The following is a 17,632-nucleotide window of genomic DNA, read 5'->3' on the forward strand; positions in this document are numbered from 1 at the left end:
AGCGGAGACGCTGTGATTTAGCAAAGCTGACCTTAACTAACGGGTAAAAGGAGCCCAGGCCTTGCAAAGAGGCCTGCTTCTGAACCAGAATGTTGGACATTGTTTAGTTGGATTCACCTGCCGGGGAAGAGTTTTGCGAAGCACCTAGCTCCGATCTGGCAAGAGGGTCACCTGGACTGCTTGCCTTTGTTGCCAACACCGCTGAGAACGGCTTGGCAGAAATGAAACCAGGCTGAGCAAAGACCAAAAAAAGGTAGAAGATCAGATTTCAAGCTGAGGAGAAGAGGGAAAAGGGAGAAATTGGTCTTTTAGGGTGCAAGCCTATCCATGTTTAGACAGAAAAAAGTCCTACAACTCCCAGCATTCCCCAGCCAGCTACGCTGGGAGTTGTAGGACTTTTCTCTGTCTAAACGTGCATAGGATTGCATCCTAAATCTGGTATCATGGGGAAAGAGAGGGCTGGCTGTCCAGGGAAGCTGGGCAACAGGAGGGCCATATGAGGTCTCGGTAGCCCCTGCCACCCTGCCTTTTTTTAAAATGAAAAAAATGATGCCTTTATTGCTACAGAGTGCTAAAAGGGTCAAATTTCGTTTCAGAACAAACTAAATTTAACCCTTTTAGCATTATGGAATGATACAGAGCAGTTCGCTGACAAATTTTGGTGGAGGATTTTTTTCCAGGGCGCTCCACAGACTGTCCAGGACTCCACGGAACGTGGCCTGCAGAAGGAGGGGGATCCTGGGGGCAAAAATAGCCCCCGGACCTCCTGCAGATGCACAGCCCTGGCCCAGAGTGTGATGAAAGAGGTTCCTATTCCTGTACATCAGCCCCAGCCAGCCATTATTGCCTGTTCTGGGGAAGGGAGAAATAATACCTTGCTAACCACAGGTTGCCGACAGCATGGCAGCCTTCCACACTCCAAACCATCAGCGCTACAATGCTCAAAAGCCTGTGCAATCCTGCAGCAGATCATTGGAGAAGCTGCCCGTGCAGAAGTGCTCTCTCTGATGAAACTCTACCCCAACCAATGCAGGCTGGACAGGAGGTGCACAGGCCTGGATATACAGCGGGCACTACACGGCGATGCTAATTGTCTATTGCTTGTAACGATAAGAGTGGATGCAGTTTTTACCCCACCTGGAGCAGAGCAGCCAAAGCCGGGCTGGCAATGCGCAACAAAGAGCAGGAAGAGGTTATGAGTAAGAGGCCTGTTCAGATGACTTTATTTTCAAAAGAAGACAAACTTGGCCCCATGCTCCTCCGGTACAGCAGACACCTTCAGATCGGACATGTGCCTTAAAGAGGCGGCACACAAGAAACTCCTCTCTTGCTGGCAGCACAGCCCCGCCCGGGGAGGCGCAGCGCAAAGCAATGTCTACGGGTGAGCTTGCGGGATTTGCACGCTAGACGAGCAGGCAGCAGTCCGTCGTGATACGCCAGAAGTGAACCGGTGACACTGCCCTGGGCCAAGCCTGATCATCCCTCGCCCGGGGGAGGGCCCATAGCTCAGTGGCCGAGCCCCTGCTTTGCATGTAGAAGGCCCCAGGTTTGAGTCCCGGTGTCTCCAGGTAGGGCTAGGAAGGAATCCTGCCTGAAGCCCTGGACATCTGCTGCTGCCAGCCAGTGTTGACAATACTGGGCTAGACGTAGCAAGAAACAGACTCGGTATAAGGCAGCGTCTGATGTTCCTGTGTCTGCTCTGGCGGTGGACCCCAAGAGACTTTCCCATTGACCTGCTACCTGATCCTTCATAAATGGGCAACCCAGGGGTTGACCCTGGGGCCTTCTGCCTGCAAAGCAGGGGGCTCTTCCACTGAGCTACAGCCCCCCAAATGGAAGAAAGGGAACACCGAAAACAATGTGGGGTTTGAATCATCTGAACAATGTGGTGCTGCACAGTTAAGACCCCATCTCCTTCTCTGCATGCCCTGGGTGATTTCTTTGATCCATCTGGGGGGTCTCTTCTTCCCCCATGGAAAACCCTTCTGCGTGGTGAGTGGCATGAGCCAGCGGCACCAGTACTATTTGCATGGCTCGTTTTAAGCGAATCGCTTCACACGCATTCTTTCAGGCATCCTCACAGCAGCCCTGCAAGGCCGTCCAGTATTACAATCACCCTATTGCAGATGGGCGGCTGAGGCTGAATGGATCAAGGCCTGAGGCCTCCAAGTGAGTTCACAGCAAACTTGATATTTGAACCACGTTTGCGTCACAGCCCTGGGGTTGCTGGAGGCTTAGCAGCACAGCTACATGCGGTGAAATACACAGGGCACAGTCACGCACTCTGTGTGACTGTCTGATGGGCTCCAACTACATAAAAAAAATTAACTACCAATACCAGTACATAAAAAGCAATTTTAACTATTAGTTCACTACCTTTTAGCAAAAGAAATCGGAACACCTTTTGTAACTATTCCGTAGTAGTAAAACAGTTGTAATTCTTTTGGCAACTATTTCAGAAACAAAACACCTTTTAAAATGGTTAAAATAAATCAAACAGAAAAATCTACTGACATTACATTAGCAGACAGAAAAACTCAAGCTAGGTGAAACCTGAGATATTTTTTTCTAACCCAGCACGGCTCAGCCTAATTCAGCCTGGTCAATGCTTCCCATTCCATTTAAAGGCTGTCACAAGCTGAAGACACTGGCCGGGTTCGACCATGGCTTCCCCCCCGCCGCCCTGCGTGCGCCACTTGCAAACTACCCCACGTCCCATGGGTTGTGGTAGGGGTTATGGGGTGGTTTGAAAGCCACCCCCGCCGTGCACCTCGCCAGGTTCGGACGACACAGCAACTCTGCAGCGAGGGTAATCAGGGAAAAGGCAGGTGCATGAGGAATTGTAGGCCTCTTTCCTGTCTCAACATGCACAGGATTGCACCTTGGATGGTGTAACTGCTTGCAGTTTTAACTACTGGAAAACTGAGAGGGAAGGCTCTCAGTTGGACTCGATGTCCTTGTAGGCCCCTTCCAACCCTACTATTCTATGATTCTATGAAGGCGCTATGCGCAAAAACACCAGGAAGGAAAAGATCCCAAAGCGCCACTGAGTATGGTCTATGGCAACTGTTTATTCGTTGTGCAAATCTCTAAAATGCTCTGCAGTGGGAATGTGCGGGTGGCACCCTAGAAGATGCTCTCCGCGACGCACGTGAAATGTGACGCCCTGAACGTCCCCAAGCGGCCTCCCATCCCGCGGGGACCCCTGTGGCTCACCGTTCCGCTCTGACTTGGCCCCCTCCTCATCAGCATCCTTCTGGGCTGTGCAGTGGTAGCCCTTCTTCATCAGCAGGTTGCAGAACAGGATCCCCAAGAGGCCCATCACGCAGAAGACGGGCACGATGGCCAGGACAGCGTACTGCGTGGCCTTCTCCTCCGGCTTCCCGTCTCGAGTGCCATTGGCCGCCGCCTTGTCGTCTCGTCTCTGCAGGGCCTCTGCTTTCCGTGCCAGGCGGGTCAGCCCCTTTCTTGATCCTGAGGAAAGCATTAGGAGGAGAAGGGATTATTCGGCACCAACAACAAGGCCCTGTCACAGCCCGGACATCAATGCACAAGCCTGAGAGAGAGAGAAAGGCAACAAAATCCCCAGATATGAGAATCTGGGCTCTCGTGACATCAGGGCAATGCTCCAGTTTCCGAGGGTGTGGGCTTGCGGATTTAATTTCATTAATGCCCCCCATCCCCGTCGCATTTGCGCACTGTGTTTGAGCACTTCGACTGCATTTAGAAGGTTACAAGAGTGTCCTGTTTTGGCCAAAATTAGAGGGAGTCAGCAGTGGAGCTTGTGGATTTAATGTCATTAAGGCCCCCCCCACCCGCGCGCGCGCATTTGAGCTCTTTTGGGGCACAGTGAGAAGGACGGGATGCCACATGAAATGGACGAGGTCGAAATAACCTGGTGGCAGCTTCACCATGTCAAAAAAGCCAACAGCTCTGTGAGCACACAGCGCTGATACTTTCGTCGCAGAAGCTAAGCAGGTTGCAGCCAAGGCAGTGGCCAACTGGGAAGTCAGAGAGCTCCTTCCCTCATGTAAGCTGCACTGGGATTCTTTTAAAGCAGGGGTGTCAAACCCCTTACAGCCCAAGGGCCAAATTCCACTTCAGAAAAGCTCTTGGCTTTTCAGTGGTGGGTGGGGCCAAAGCCAAAAGGGGCGGGGCCAAAATACTAGCCTATTTTAGTTTAAATCTCTTACTGCCAGTAACTGAGCCTTAGGAGAGGCACATCAAGTTTTCAGAATGGGGGGAAAATACAGAACAGCTGGGTGTGGCATTTGGGGAACCTCAGAAGGTTGGACTGGGACCCTAGGTAGGCCAGAATTGGCCCCCAGGCCTGAGGTTCTACACCTGAGTTTTAAAGGAAGGGAGGGAAAGAAGTATGATGAATGAATGAATATCCCCTATTTATCACACCATTCATATCCTGCCCTTCCTCCAAAGAGCTGAGGGCAGCATACATGAGGTTATCCAAACTCACTTTCACAACATGCTTGTAAGGAAGGTCTGGCTGAGCGCTGGTCACTTGCTCAGTGCTGCCCAAACATTTCATCCATGGCTTCGTTTCCCTGATCCCCACCCAACACTTTCCCACCCTGCTTTCTGGGTTCTAAGGACAGCTATCCCTAAAGAATCCAAGCCTTGCCTTCTCCAGCCCATCTCCACTACCTGTGGAGAATTTGCACTTCCTCGTCGTTCCTCATGGCCTGCCTGCTGTTGAATGTAAGCCCTTCCCCGGGCACATACAGTATCAGCTACAGCTAGCAAACCTCGATGGATTCCTCTCAAAAATATTTGAAGGCTGTCTTATACCCTGTTGTTTAAAGTCTCTCCCCAAATCATATCCACTGGCAGATGCTGTCTCAAGCAACATCCCTCCCACCTAAACCCATTCCACCTAGTTAAATGCCTTTCGGGCATTTGGAAGCAGGGAGGCACCTTCCAAAACGTGGCATACACAATCCAATTAATAGATCTCCTGATAACATATCCTGATAGTTGGGTCCCGGCCCCCATTTATAAACCACATTTAATCTGGAGATTATTTCTATAATTGCCTAGGTGTTCATTTAAATTCCCTTCTGAAACTGAACTTAGGATCTTATCATCTGTGCTCACAGTAGCCATGCCTGTTTCTAAGAATCAGCCACAAATGATCAACGTTTGTGGAATTAACCATATTCGTGATTAGCAGCCCTGGTATTTAGAACCCTCCCTGCAGAGACGCTTGTTGCAATATCTCTCTGAGAGGCCACGATACTCTTCCATTTCACGGCTTGGGGGTTTGCAACATGCCACCAGGGCCTGTTACAGTATACTCAACAGTCAGACAGTGATGACAACAGGACACAGCCTTGTGTGTGTTCTGCCTGCCTCTGGGTTTGACGTGGAGTTGAGGTTCATCCCTACTTCCTGCCCCCCTCTTAACTCTAGGCACTTCAATACACCTCCCCTAATTGTTTTCCTTGCACATTAACAAAACAAAATATGCCGCAGTTGCACAGCAGCACAACAGAACTAAAAATTAAAAACCAAATTAGAAAAAAAGATTTAGTGAAAATGTGCTGAACTGTTCAAAAGTAAGGAGGCTGTTTACTGGTAGAGCAAATATTTTGCAGGTTCGATCCCCGGCATCTCTAGATAGGGCTAGAACAGCCCCTGCTTGAAACCCTGGAGAGCTGTTGCCAGCCAGTCGAGAGTACTGGCATTGATGGACAAACGGTCTGGCCCAGTATAAGGCAGCTTCCTGAAGGATGTAATGGCAACCAGGAAATGGAAGAGCAAGAAGCATAAGAAGATGCCACCTCACAGCCCACCAGGCAGATCAATGGCACTTCGCTTCTCTGGGCTGAACTGACTAGTGCTGCAACTGCATTAAAAATCAGGAATTGGGGGGGGGGGCACAAATCAAGTCTGAGAACAGATGGGGAGGGGAATCCAGAACGTTTTGGCATGCAGTCAGGTTACAGGGCATGCAATCAGGTTCTGAATCAGAATTCAGAATTCAATCAGGTTCAGAATTAATCAGGTTCATCAGAATCAATCAGTTCAATCAGGCTCAGAATTCAGTCAGGTTCAGAATCAGGTTCTGGCATGCCATCAGGTCTGATGGGAAGGGGAATGCAGAAAGTTCTGGCATGCAATAGACTAGTAGCAATGTCGTATGGATGCTCTGTAAAAAGTGAGGGGTCGGTGGACAGCAAGTCCAATGAAAAGAGTCAATAGTATGGAAACACCTTCAGAGAACCAAGGAAGAGAGAGGCAGAGGAGACAAGGAGCTGAGGAAAGGAGGACCCTGTAGGGGAGGAGAGCTGAGGAAAACCTCACACAGGGCCTAAGGACAGGAACAGCTATGCGGTGCCAGTGCAGCAGGGAGCAAAGGGAGGGGAAGAGGGTCCCTGGGAGGGAGGAGACGTTATGGGCAGCGAGTTGAAGGAACCAAGGTTAATAGGCAGTGCTCTAAAAAGCTGCTTTGGGGTCACCTGCTGGTGAAGCTGAATGTAATTTAATAGGAGAAATGATGGGTGTAAGAAACATATGTTTGAGGGAAAGAAGGCTAAGACGACAAAAAAGAGGGCTCAAGGAGAAAGGGGGCCTGGGGAGTCTGGGCTTCTCCCTCCTGCCATGGCTCCCATTCCTTGTGGACACTCTCCAACTTCTGATTCCTTGTCCACTTCACTGGCATCCCCACAATATTCAGACGCAGAATAAATCTTAGAAAATAATGAGAGAATATAAAAATAAAAGAATAAAAGAATAGTAACAAAAAAATGATGATGATGATGATAAAATAATGATAAAATAGTGATAATACTATAAACAAATGTGGTTAATGGGCAGAATTTTAGACAGACAGCAGAGTTTAGACTTTCAGGATGTAAGATTTCCAAATACACCCCCCTGCTGATGACTTCTCATCTTGCAACGTGCAGCAATCCACACGAGGACGCCTGTTATTCCCTACACGTGTGCATCATCTTGGCTACGTAACTAAGAGCTGCTCTGGATGGGAGAGTGCTGAGGAGGGGCTGGGAAGCACCAGGGCCCCCCGGGCTTCCTGTCCCTCTACACCGTCTTGCTCAAAAACACATTGATTGCCTCCCGCCCCACCCATGAAATCCCAAGATTGCACAGCCGCTGGCAGGTACTGAAATAACCCGGGGAGACCTGGCACCGGCACTGAGCAGGAAGGAGTGAGCGTGATTCACAGCAATCCAGTGTTCTTCATAGGCCAGACAGCAGAATGCCAAGTTTGGAATGAACCTGCACAGATCATCAAGTTCAACCCACCACTACGTTATTGATAGACAGACAAAGAGAGAGACAGAGACAGAGAGACAGGAACCAGAAGGAAGCAAGACAGGCCCATGCTGAGACACCTGGTTTGGTTCTAGTTAGGGATGGCTGCTGTGGGGAAATTCGGCCCTTTTTGGGCTCGTCAGATTTCACTGGAGCCCTTCACTCGTCTTGCATTTGCAAGCCAAGCCACAGGCTTTTTCCTGAAATGCAGGAACTTAATCAGGGTTCCCCCCCCCAAGACTGTGATTTCCCCAGGATCCCCAGTATGGCACTCACAGGCGCCATTTGTGGTTGTGATTTGCGCAAATTTGCGCAAATTTCAGCCGCAAATTCCACACATTTGCATAATCTGTGCAAAGCACAGCTGAAATTTGCGCAAATATGCAAATGTGTGCAATTTGAGGCCGTAATTTGTACAAACGTTGTTTTACACCAAAATCTTTTACGGACTTTCCGCCAGCTGGCCTGACTCATTATGCACTGAGTCGGGGCCCTTGGTAGAAGACGGAATGGAGTCTAGGGCCCCCCAAGCTGACATCAGCTCTTTTCCACCCCCACAACCGGATTCCTCTGACATCCCTAGTTAAGCCTTGCCCAACCTGGCACCCTCCAGAAGTATTGGACTACAACCCCCATCATTCCCAGGCATCCGGGCCAATGGTCATGTGGGCTGGGAATGATGAGAGGTGTGATCCATGAGATTTGGAGGCTGCAAGGTGGGGGAAGGCGGGCCTGGTGTAAGCCTGTTTTCCATGCCTGCACCAAACCCTGGAAAAAGGGAAGTGACCACCACCAAGAGTGCGATTCTAATCCTGGCAGGGGGCTGTGAATTCGTCAGAGACACCACAGCAGGCATATGGAATTGGGCGGGGGGGGAGCAGCGAACATCCTGGTTCCCCTTTTCTTCCAAAGCAAACTGTAATGTCCTGGTTGCTGAGGAATGTGAAGTTTTCACTTTTGAAAAAACAGCTGAAGTGTCAATAAAGAGGAAGAACATTAAAAGGCACCCAAACTTATGGGGGAGTTGGGGGGAGAGTGAGTGAGTGAGAGAGAGAGAATCTGCTTATATAACAGCCATGATTTCAGATGACACTTCGTCAAGACTTTTCCAGGGCTGCTGTTTTAATCTGGCGTTTTTAAGGTTGCTTTTAAGGTTTTACTGTTTTTCTTTGGTGCTGATTTTTGTTTTCTGAATTTTTTAAACATCCTTGGTTAGTTCCAGAAAGGCAGTATAAAAATGCACTTTAAAAAAAAGGCTTAAGCTCTTTCTGATAAGACTCAGGGGAGGCATTTCAACCTTTGAGAATGAGGGAAAAGGCATGCAAGAGCCAGGAAACCACCAAACAATTGGAGTTTGGGGGAAAGGGTGTATGGCCATCTGGGGAGGGCTAAACTGGAGTCCCAGATGGGCTGGATGTGGCACGGGGGCCTGAGATTCAACACCCCTGTGGTAGAGTGAGGACGAGGGGCTTACAAACCGTGTTTCGCCATTACACATACACTGAGCATGCCAGGCCCTGCATGTCCAGATGCCAGAGGGAGGTGATGCAGCAACGTGGCCTGAGCTAGTTCTTGGGAAGTCCTGCAGATCAGCTGGGAGGGAACTCTGCAGCAGCAGCAAGCAGATAAGAACGTAAGAACCTCAGAAGAGCCTTGCTAGGTCAGATCTGGGTCCACCTAGTCCAGCATTCTGCTCACACAGCAGCCAACCAGCTGCCCACTGGAAACCCACAACAGCATCCTCCCGCCCATGTTCCCCAGCAACTGGTGAACATAGGCATACTGCTTGTGATACTGGAGGTAGTATAGAGCCATCAGGACTAGTAGCCATGGATAGCCTTCTCCTCCAGGAATTTGTCCAACCCCCTTGTAAAGCCATCCAAAGTGGTGGCCATCACTACATCCTGTGGTAGTGAGTTCCATAGTTTAACGATGCGCTGTGTGAAGAAGTCCTTCCTTTGATCTGTTCTGAATCTCCCACGCATAAGCTTCATGGGATGACCCCCAAGTTCTAGTGAGAGAGGGAGAAAAATGTCTCCCTCTCCACATTCTCCACACCATGCATGATTTTGTAGACCTCCAACATGGCTCCCCTTACCCTCCTTTTTTCCACGCTGAACAATCTCAGCTGTTGTAGCCTTCCCTCATAGAGGAGATGCTCCAGCCCCTTGATCGTTTTTCTTGCCCTTTTCTGCACCTTTTCCAGCTCTACAATATCTTCTTTTAGGTGTGGTGCCCAAGTAATGGAATACTGAGATGAACTCGTAAGCCCCTTCCACGCCTCCTGCAACCTCCGTGAGCTTCTTAGTTCATCAGGAACAAGGCCCCACCACCAGCGTTTGGGCAATTATTATGACCTGGCCATTTCATGGGCAGGCCTCTCCATCTCCCACTTTGGAGAAACTTGTAATATTATGAATACTAATATTATGAACGCATCATTGCTATACACCCCGAGGCGCTCCACACAGGATAGGCTGAAGTAATCCAAATTAATAGGCAGGCAGACATGTGGTCTTGATGGATGCTGAGAATAAGACACAGTCTTGTAAAACTGAGCCACCAAGTGGAGCTGGATTTGGAATAGATCAGCCTCCCTCAACCTCCTGCCCTCCAGATGTGTTGGGCTAAGGGGATGCTGGGATTGGTAGTCCAACACATCTGGAAGGCACCAGGTTGGGGAAGGCTAGAAGAGATATGGAACTGCTGGGGGATTCATCTCTTTCTCCCCTTGTCCTGGTTGCACAATGTCACTGGTGAGAAGGTGTCACTGCGCTGAGGACTCCCCCAGAGACGTTCGTGTAAGGCAGCGAGGCGAGTGTTCCTGCAACATGATTGGGAAGAGAGGACACCCAGAGCGGCCACGAACTTGCGTCTCCTGCACCATCCAGTTCTAACCTGAAAGTGTCCAGAACAGTGCAGGCTGGTGGCTCTGATGTCAGTGGGGCAGTGCATCCAGTCAGAACCAGTCAGAACTCCAAAGGAGCTATCCAAGGTGCAAAGCCTTCCTCAGATGCTTCACACCTTGGATAGCTCCTTTAGAGTTTGGACTTTAGAGTTCTGACTGAAACCTGGAGTTGATGCACTGCCCCACTGACATCGGAGCCACCAGCCTGCACTGGTCCAGAATACACAGCAATTTCAATCTCGGTACAAAACATTGATTGACTAGATTTCTCTCCTGCCCTTCTTGCATCATGGACCTTTAGGGGTCCCAGGCAGTCTCCCATCCAGGCACTGAACTGATTAGCTTCAGAAAGATGGCTCCATCACAGGGCACCAGGCCATGACGAACTGTTGCTTGCTATTCAGCCTAAATGGAAATAAAACCATCCTTTTGGCACCTCAACCGTCTTTTGCTCTCACCTGGGCATCCTGGCCCACCTTTGGGGGCAGACAGACAGGGCAGGCAGACGGCTCTCGGGTCGGTCTCACCTTCGGGGCTGTAATACCTGCGATGGGCAGAAAGAGAGGGGATCAGGTGAATGGCTGGCTCTTCAAAATGGCCAAAGATACCATCACATCCCATCAGGACCAGCTCCCTACCTTTTTCATTAAGTCTGCCCCGCCCCCTGCCGCCCCCGCCACCACCCCGGCCATTCGATGGTCTTCCACATTTCATTTCTGCTTTGTGCTAAAGTTGCTTACATCTGTTTTTGAGGTTTACACACACACACATCCAGCAAGCTCCATTAAACATCTTCCAATCTTAAACTTGTTTCGTAGTGTGGCAATGGTCACCCCCCGCCCTCCAGGAGGTGAACCGGAATGCTATCCAGACATGGGGAGTGCCTAAAACCATGGATCATGGTTCCACAAGAGGAGCTGGATCAGACCACAGAAAACGCCAGGAAGGAAAAGATCCCAACACACCACTGAGCATGGTCTATAATTGCTTGCTTCTATTTCCGTAGGAATTAGTCTGTTCTATCGGCTGCACTGAAATAGAAGCAAGCTTGACCAAGGGATTTATTGCTCCTGAAGAAGAGACTTTGTCTCAAAACACATAGAGTAGAGCATTTTAGAGATTTGTACAATGAATAAACAATGATTATAGACCATGCTCAGTGGTGCTTTGGGATCTCTTTCTTCCGGGTGTTTTCTGTGCATGGTGCCTTCCCTTTCAGTTTTCTCATTCTCGTCATGGGATCAGACCACAGGCCTATTGAGTCCAGCATTTGGTTCTGACAGTGGGCAACCAGATGGCCCAATGGGAAGCCCAGAAGGCCATGAGACATGATTAGGGTCATGATCAGTAGCCTTGGATAGCCTTTTCCTTAAAAGGGGATTGGATGTGTCTAGTCCCCTTTTAATGCCAAGTGGGGCTTTCTAGGTTACCCTGATAAAACTGCTTAATGTCACTCACTTTGTCTGATGCTGCTGATTCTGCCATTTTTACAAATAACCTCTGATGACAATGGCTGAGCCCCATATTGCTAAAGGACTGCAAAGCTACGCGCCAGAGGTGGCTGCATTTCGGAGGAGATTCAACCATCCCACTTAGAATGCAGAGGCTGATGGTTCAGGAAGTGGGGAGAATTTCCCATTCCACTCTTGGCAAAATCAGTGTTCAGGAAAAGAAACCAACACGGGGAATTTGGATTAGTCAGGCTTGCTTGCACTGGAGTCAGCTATGACTAAGGCAGCATCCAGTTTCTCTCCTCCCTCTGCCTGGAGCATTCAAGCTTGGCTGAGTTCAGCCAAGAGTTGACGGTGACTCACTGAAACTCTCCCACCTTCTCTTCTCCACTGATTTCTGGCTGAGATGCCGGGATTCCGGCTCTTCCTGGAACACAGAAGTTGCAGCGTTTGGAGAATGCCGCTTGTTGGCTTTTCTGCTTCGCTGCACGGGGCCACCTCGCTAGAGATCATTCTCGGCAGACGGACCCTAACTGGACACCCCCTTCCGCCCAGGGACCAGAGCCACAAAAAAATACACACCTGCTCGCTACTATTCTCTGACAGTGAACACATCATTACTGTAAAAAAGTAACAAGGGAAGCAAGTCACTCCTACAAAGCCAATGAAGGCTAACTATCCTCATCTTAAACCGCTACGTGGCGTGAGGTTCGGCAAGCCCGGTTTACACTCCTTAAATATATATCCCCACGGTCCACCCCAATTTAGATCTAGCAATGCTGCAGCTCCAGGCAGCTTTGGACCACATTCTGGACCACAGCTGGCAGCCCTGCGGTCTCCAAGAATGTCTGGCATCCGGCCTGGGCAGTAGAACAGCCCCAGAAGAGGCCACACATACCACCTGAGCCCCTGAAGTGATGGAGGGTCCAGTAGGGGCTGGTGGCTCTGAGGGCAGTGGGGCGGTGAATCTGCTCCGGGTTTCAATCAGAACTCCAAAGGAGCTATGCAAGGTGCCTCCCGCATTGGAAAGCTCCTTTAGAGTTCTGACTGGTTCTGACTGAAACCCGGAGCAGATTCACCGCCCCACTGACATCGGAGCCACCAGCCTTCACCGGGAGGATCTCAGGGCAATGGCAAAGTCTGGATGGGGCCTAGGTAAACAGGGTTCACCCTATCCCACCCCAGCTCAACCTGCTACACCAGCCTTCCCCAACGTGGTGCCCTCCAGGTGGCTGGGGGATGCTGGGAACTGTAGTCCAATACATCTGGCGGGCACCAGGTTGGTGAAGGCTGATCTAACCCAAGTCTAGCTTTTCCCTTAAACTGTGTGCTCAGTTTCAAGAGACCGGTCCAGATGAGTGATTTTCAAACTGGGCTCTTTGGAAACTTATTAAAGGTTCCTCAAGAACAGCATTGGACCCTTTTTCAGGGAAGACTGTTCCAGCCTCCTCCATTACCAATTTTCCTCTTTACTGCAGAGTTGCAGGGAAAGTTATCGGTGCATTCTCAGTTCACACAGGGCGGGGGGCGGGCAGCATGCAAGTCACATGTGGTCCTCAAGGCCCTGCCAATTTCGGCAACTGCAAAGAAAATGCCGCTTTCAGTGCAGAGCACTGAAAGGGTCAAATTTCGCGTGAGTGCATGCTAAATTAACTTTTATAGTGCTATGGAGTGGCCTGCTGCCAAATTTCAGCGGCAAATCTTTGATTTCGGGGGGCTGCTCACAGAGTGCGGCCCGCTGGGGTTGTGTGAAAATGGCCCCCGGATCACTCAAAGATACCCACCCCTGACATAGGGCAATGGCAAAGTCTGTATGGGGGCTATGTAAACTGAGAGTTCGCCCTATAACATTGTCCTCCCTATCCCACCCCAGAATCCTTTGCAACACACTGAGGTTCCTTGGCAGTCACAGGCATCTTCCTTGGCAGAGACACTGCAGGAGTCACCTCAAGCTATCTTTGCTGTAATCACATTTCTGCAGAAAAGATTCCCAGAATGTAGAAGTTTGCAAAACCACCCATCCTGGCCATTAGGCATGCCACAACGGGCAAGAGCAGCTACGATGCAGAGCAGATAGTTTCAGGTGACTCATGGGAGCAAGCCGAGCGGCAGTGCCGTTCAGGGTGTCAAGAGGGTCATTGCGGATCTGACTCTGGAGGACATTTCTTCTGGACCCTCTACTTGGAAATCCACCAGACCCTGAGTACTGTCAAAGCCCACCACCAAACCACCCCAAGGAAAACTAAACAGAGAGAATTTCGGCACTGTCTCGCATCTTATACCAGGATGTTGCCCAAGGCAGACCTCAGTAGAGCCCTGTGCTGGGTCAGACCAAGGATCCATCTAGGCCAGCATGCTGACCAGCTGTCGACCGGGAACCCACAAGCTCAAAACAAGTGCAACAGCACCCTCCTGCCCATGTGCCCCAGAACTGGTGCACATAGGCGTATCACCTCAGACACTGCAAGTAGCATATAGCCATCCGGAATGTGTCCGCTCCCTTTTTAAAGCCTCCCAAGTTGGTGGCCATCACTGCCTCTAAACTAAGCAAAATCTAAAACCAAATGCTAAAAGTCTGCCAGAAGGTCCCATCTGTGCAAAATTTTATTCCAGGTATAGCAGGCATGCAGGCGTGGTGTCAACCGAATCCCGCACTTGTCAGAGAGATGCTTCGTCGCCCCCAGAGCAAGAGGCTTTGGTGCAGGCTAAGTTGTCCCTGCAAGAGAACAGACAGTACAGCAATAAGCAGCATTACCCTGGCATGCAGTCCCCACACAAGGTGTCTGCCGCAGCTGTTCCTGGGCTGGCGCGGACCCTCTTCTTGCCCTCACAGTGGGTATGCGATGAACAGAGCTCCAGCCCAAAGCTAGGAGAGAAGGAGTCTGGCGAACAAGGCTTGCAAATCATCCCCAGTCCTTCCCCATTGCCACATTTCTATGGGGGGGAAATCAAACAAAAGCAGAATGAGATGCTACTGCACATCAGGCTGGGGCCGAGGCTCTTTTCAATGACATCCTTCCCACCGTAAACTTTTAGCATCACATATGCAATAAGCTGCAGCCGTCAGTCACCTTCAAGTCATCCCCCACCTCCCAGCCGTTGGCAGCACTGTTGTAATGCCATGGAATCTTCTTGAAAATTCCAACTGCTCAGGGAGCAGGTTAGCTACTCAAGGCTGCATTCTAGGCACGCAGGTCGCAGAGGCAGAAGCAAAACATCTGAAAGATTCCCTTGCTAAGATTCTGGCTGCCCTTTTGGCTGACGCCATTCTTAAAGGTGGAAAGCCAATCTGAGACGCAGCGCCCAATGACATGCTGACCTAAAAACGATCACACTGGTAATAACTGTGGCTGGGGATAATGGGAAATGTAGTCCAGCACACCTGGAGGGAGCCAGGTTGGGAAAGGCTAATCTAGGTACTGGGGCTCAGTTGCACACTACCTCACTGGCAGCATGCAACTGAGCTCCAGATTATGCTACACAATGCATCAGTTGGCTCTGTGAAAGCACACAGCTCCTGCTAAGACAACTTGTGCTTTTATGTTACATCTAAAGATCTACAGTGAGCAAAACCACTGGGAAGAAAGAAGAGTGGTGTAGGATTCTCCCAGGCATGGATAGGAGCCGACAGAATATTAGTAGCCCCCTTTAGAAAAGGCACATTGGTACACAGCTCTTGTGTCTATAAACTACAGTTGCTGGAAGTTCCTTAATATGAAAAATCAGTGCTAGTTGCAATGGCATTTTGGAAGGGAAAGCTGACAAAAACAGACAGGAAAAGGTGGCTCAACGGGAATCACTTTTATGTTTATTCATTTATGTTGTTATTGTTGTTATTAATAATACATTTAATTGCATCTAATTGCCCATTTTTGGATAAAAGCACACAATTTGAGAAGAACGAGTTCCTCATTCAGCACCCAAAGAGACAGAAGTTGGGAGTCTGAATTAAATCCTTTTCTCCTTCTATGAGCCTGGAATTACTTTTGTTAAAAATGTGGATGCCTGTATTGGTGGCACCATATATTGTGAACAGAAGCTCTCGACAGGGCTGCATTTTCTCTGTTTTAAAGAGTTAAAAATTCTGTGTTGAGAGGAAATCCTAACTTGGTCCTGACTTGTTTGGCCTGGTATGTTCTGCAGAGGAACTGCGCAATTCTTTTTGAAATTTGGAAAGGCATGAGGAATTGGGAAGTGGGAATGTCTGGCAATGACACTGCATGCCTGCCCCTGGGAAATCTAATTCATTCACCCCTCTGGGTTTGGAAGTTTCAGTCAGCATCGCCAACATGCTTTCCAGGGTATCTTCACACCCATGAGGGCCGGAAAAGTAATTCTAAACGAATAAACAAAATGACAGCAGAGATTCTCAGGAAGCTGAGTTCTGCTCCAAAAACCACATTCTTAAAAAAAGAATAATTTCTGTTTCAGGATTTGGCACAAATGTAGGTGGGCTATTTATTAAAATAGATATCTACCGCCCTTCATTATCAAATCACAGAGCAGTGTACAAAATGCATTAAAAAAACATTGAACATTTAAAAAAAAACAAGGAAGAAAATCCACTAAGGTATTAAAATCAGCAAATGCCAGGGTACAGAGATATGTTTTCAACAGGCATCTAAATACTGTCAAGGGTGGAGCCTGTTGCACTGCAGGGGGAAGAGAATTCCAAAGGCAACGAGGGGCCACAACCAAAAAGGCCCTCCCCCTGGTTGCTGACAAGCAGGAGGCCCTGATGGATAAATCTCAGTGAACAGGCAGGTTGATATGGGAGAAGGTAATCCCTCAGGTAGCCCTGCCCCAAGCTGTGTAGGCCTTATATGTCAAGATCAATGCCTCGAACTCGGCCCAGTAACATATTGGCTGCCTGTGCAGCTCTCTAAGCAAAAGTGTAACATGCTCGCAAAAGGCTGCCTCACTCAACAACTTAACCATCAAATTCTGCATGAGCTGCAGTTTCTGGACCAGTCTCAAGGGAAGCCCCTCACAGAGCACATTGCAGCAATCCAGTCTTGAAGTTACCAATGCATGGATCACTGGGACCAAACAGGCTATGCAAGGAGATCCCTCCCCTCTCCTCTCTGCACCCAGGCCTACTGCAAACATCTAGGGCGGGGTCCCCAACCACCGGGCTGTGGACCGGTACCGGTCTGTGGCCTGTTAGGGGTCCCCCCCGCCCCAGAATCCTCGCTGGCCCTAGCCGGCTCTGCAGCGAGTCTGCAGAGCTGCCGGCCGGCTCCAGCCCTGTTCTTTGCAGTAATAGCCTATAGACTTCCCAGAGGCCGGAAGTCCTCCCCCGGCCGGAGCCGGCCAGCAGCTCCGTGGCGAGTCCAGGGCCGACGAGGATTCTGGGGGGGAGGGGGAGGGACGGATCGCCTGCCCCACCCGTGGACCCAAGGTAAGGGGGGTTCCCACACCACTACTGCAGCCCGGTCCCATCCCCCCCCGGTCCGTGGAAAAATTGTCTTCCACGGACCAGTCCCTGGTCCCAAAAAGATTGGGGACCACTGATCTAGGGCATCAGAGGTACGTTCACTTACTTTGTCTGGTTCCTCTCCTGGTGGACACCCCTCGCAGGGGAGACAGCGGCCTTCGGTGCTCAGGTATTCCTGTCCTCCGCATGCTTGCGCCTGTGCTTGATGCCAGCAGAAGACCTAAAAACACAGATGGGAGAAAAATGGCTGCCATTCAGGGGTGGGGATGACAACAGGAAGAGGCATCACAGTCCTAACAAACAGTGGTGTAGTGTCACATTTTGCAGTGCAGACATTCTTCATGACCGTCCCCTGAGCCATGCCCCAGAGGTGAGTCCAAACACTCCGGCAGTGGTCTTGATCCATATTGAGAAGCCAACTGTAGCAGTTCTCATCTCCAACAAGAGCAGATCTTTTGTAAAGCCAATGGGTCTTAATTGCCCATTCAAGACCAGGCCACCCCAAACAACTTTGCATCACAAGAAGGAACAGTATGTTGTTGC

At 49.9% G+C, this 17,632-nt stretch overlaps 1 protein-coding gene across 1 annotated transcript in view; it reads right to left on the reverse strand.

Annotated features, from left to right (window-relative positions):
• Window positions 1–17,632, reverse strand: part of RELT (RELT TNF receptor) — an 82,332-nt gene that overhangs the window by 19,458 nt on the left and 45,242 nt on the right. The window contains exons 3-6 of the mRNA XM_084842408.1: window positions 17,196–17,309; window positions 14,408–14,586; window positions 10,660–10,745; window positions 3,217–3,474 (exon numbers count right to left, since the gene is read on the reverse strand). Of these exons, the coding sequence (XP_084698534.1) occupies window positions 3,217–3,474; window positions 10,660–10,745; window positions 14,408–14,586; window positions 17,196–17,309 (637 nt within the window). The remainder of the gene's footprint in view (window positions 1–3,216; window positions 3,475–10,659; window positions 10,746–14,407; window positions 14,587–17,195; window positions 17,310–17,632) is intronic.

This window comes from Heloderma suspectum, chromosome 3 (assembly GCF_057233095.1).
Source record: "Heloderma suspectum isolate Gila_16-S chromosome 3, 16-S_ref, whole genome shotgun sequence".
Classification (NCBI taxonomy): Eukaryota; Metazoa; Chordata; class Lepidosauria; order Squamata; family Helodermatidae; genus Heloderma; species Heloderma suspectum.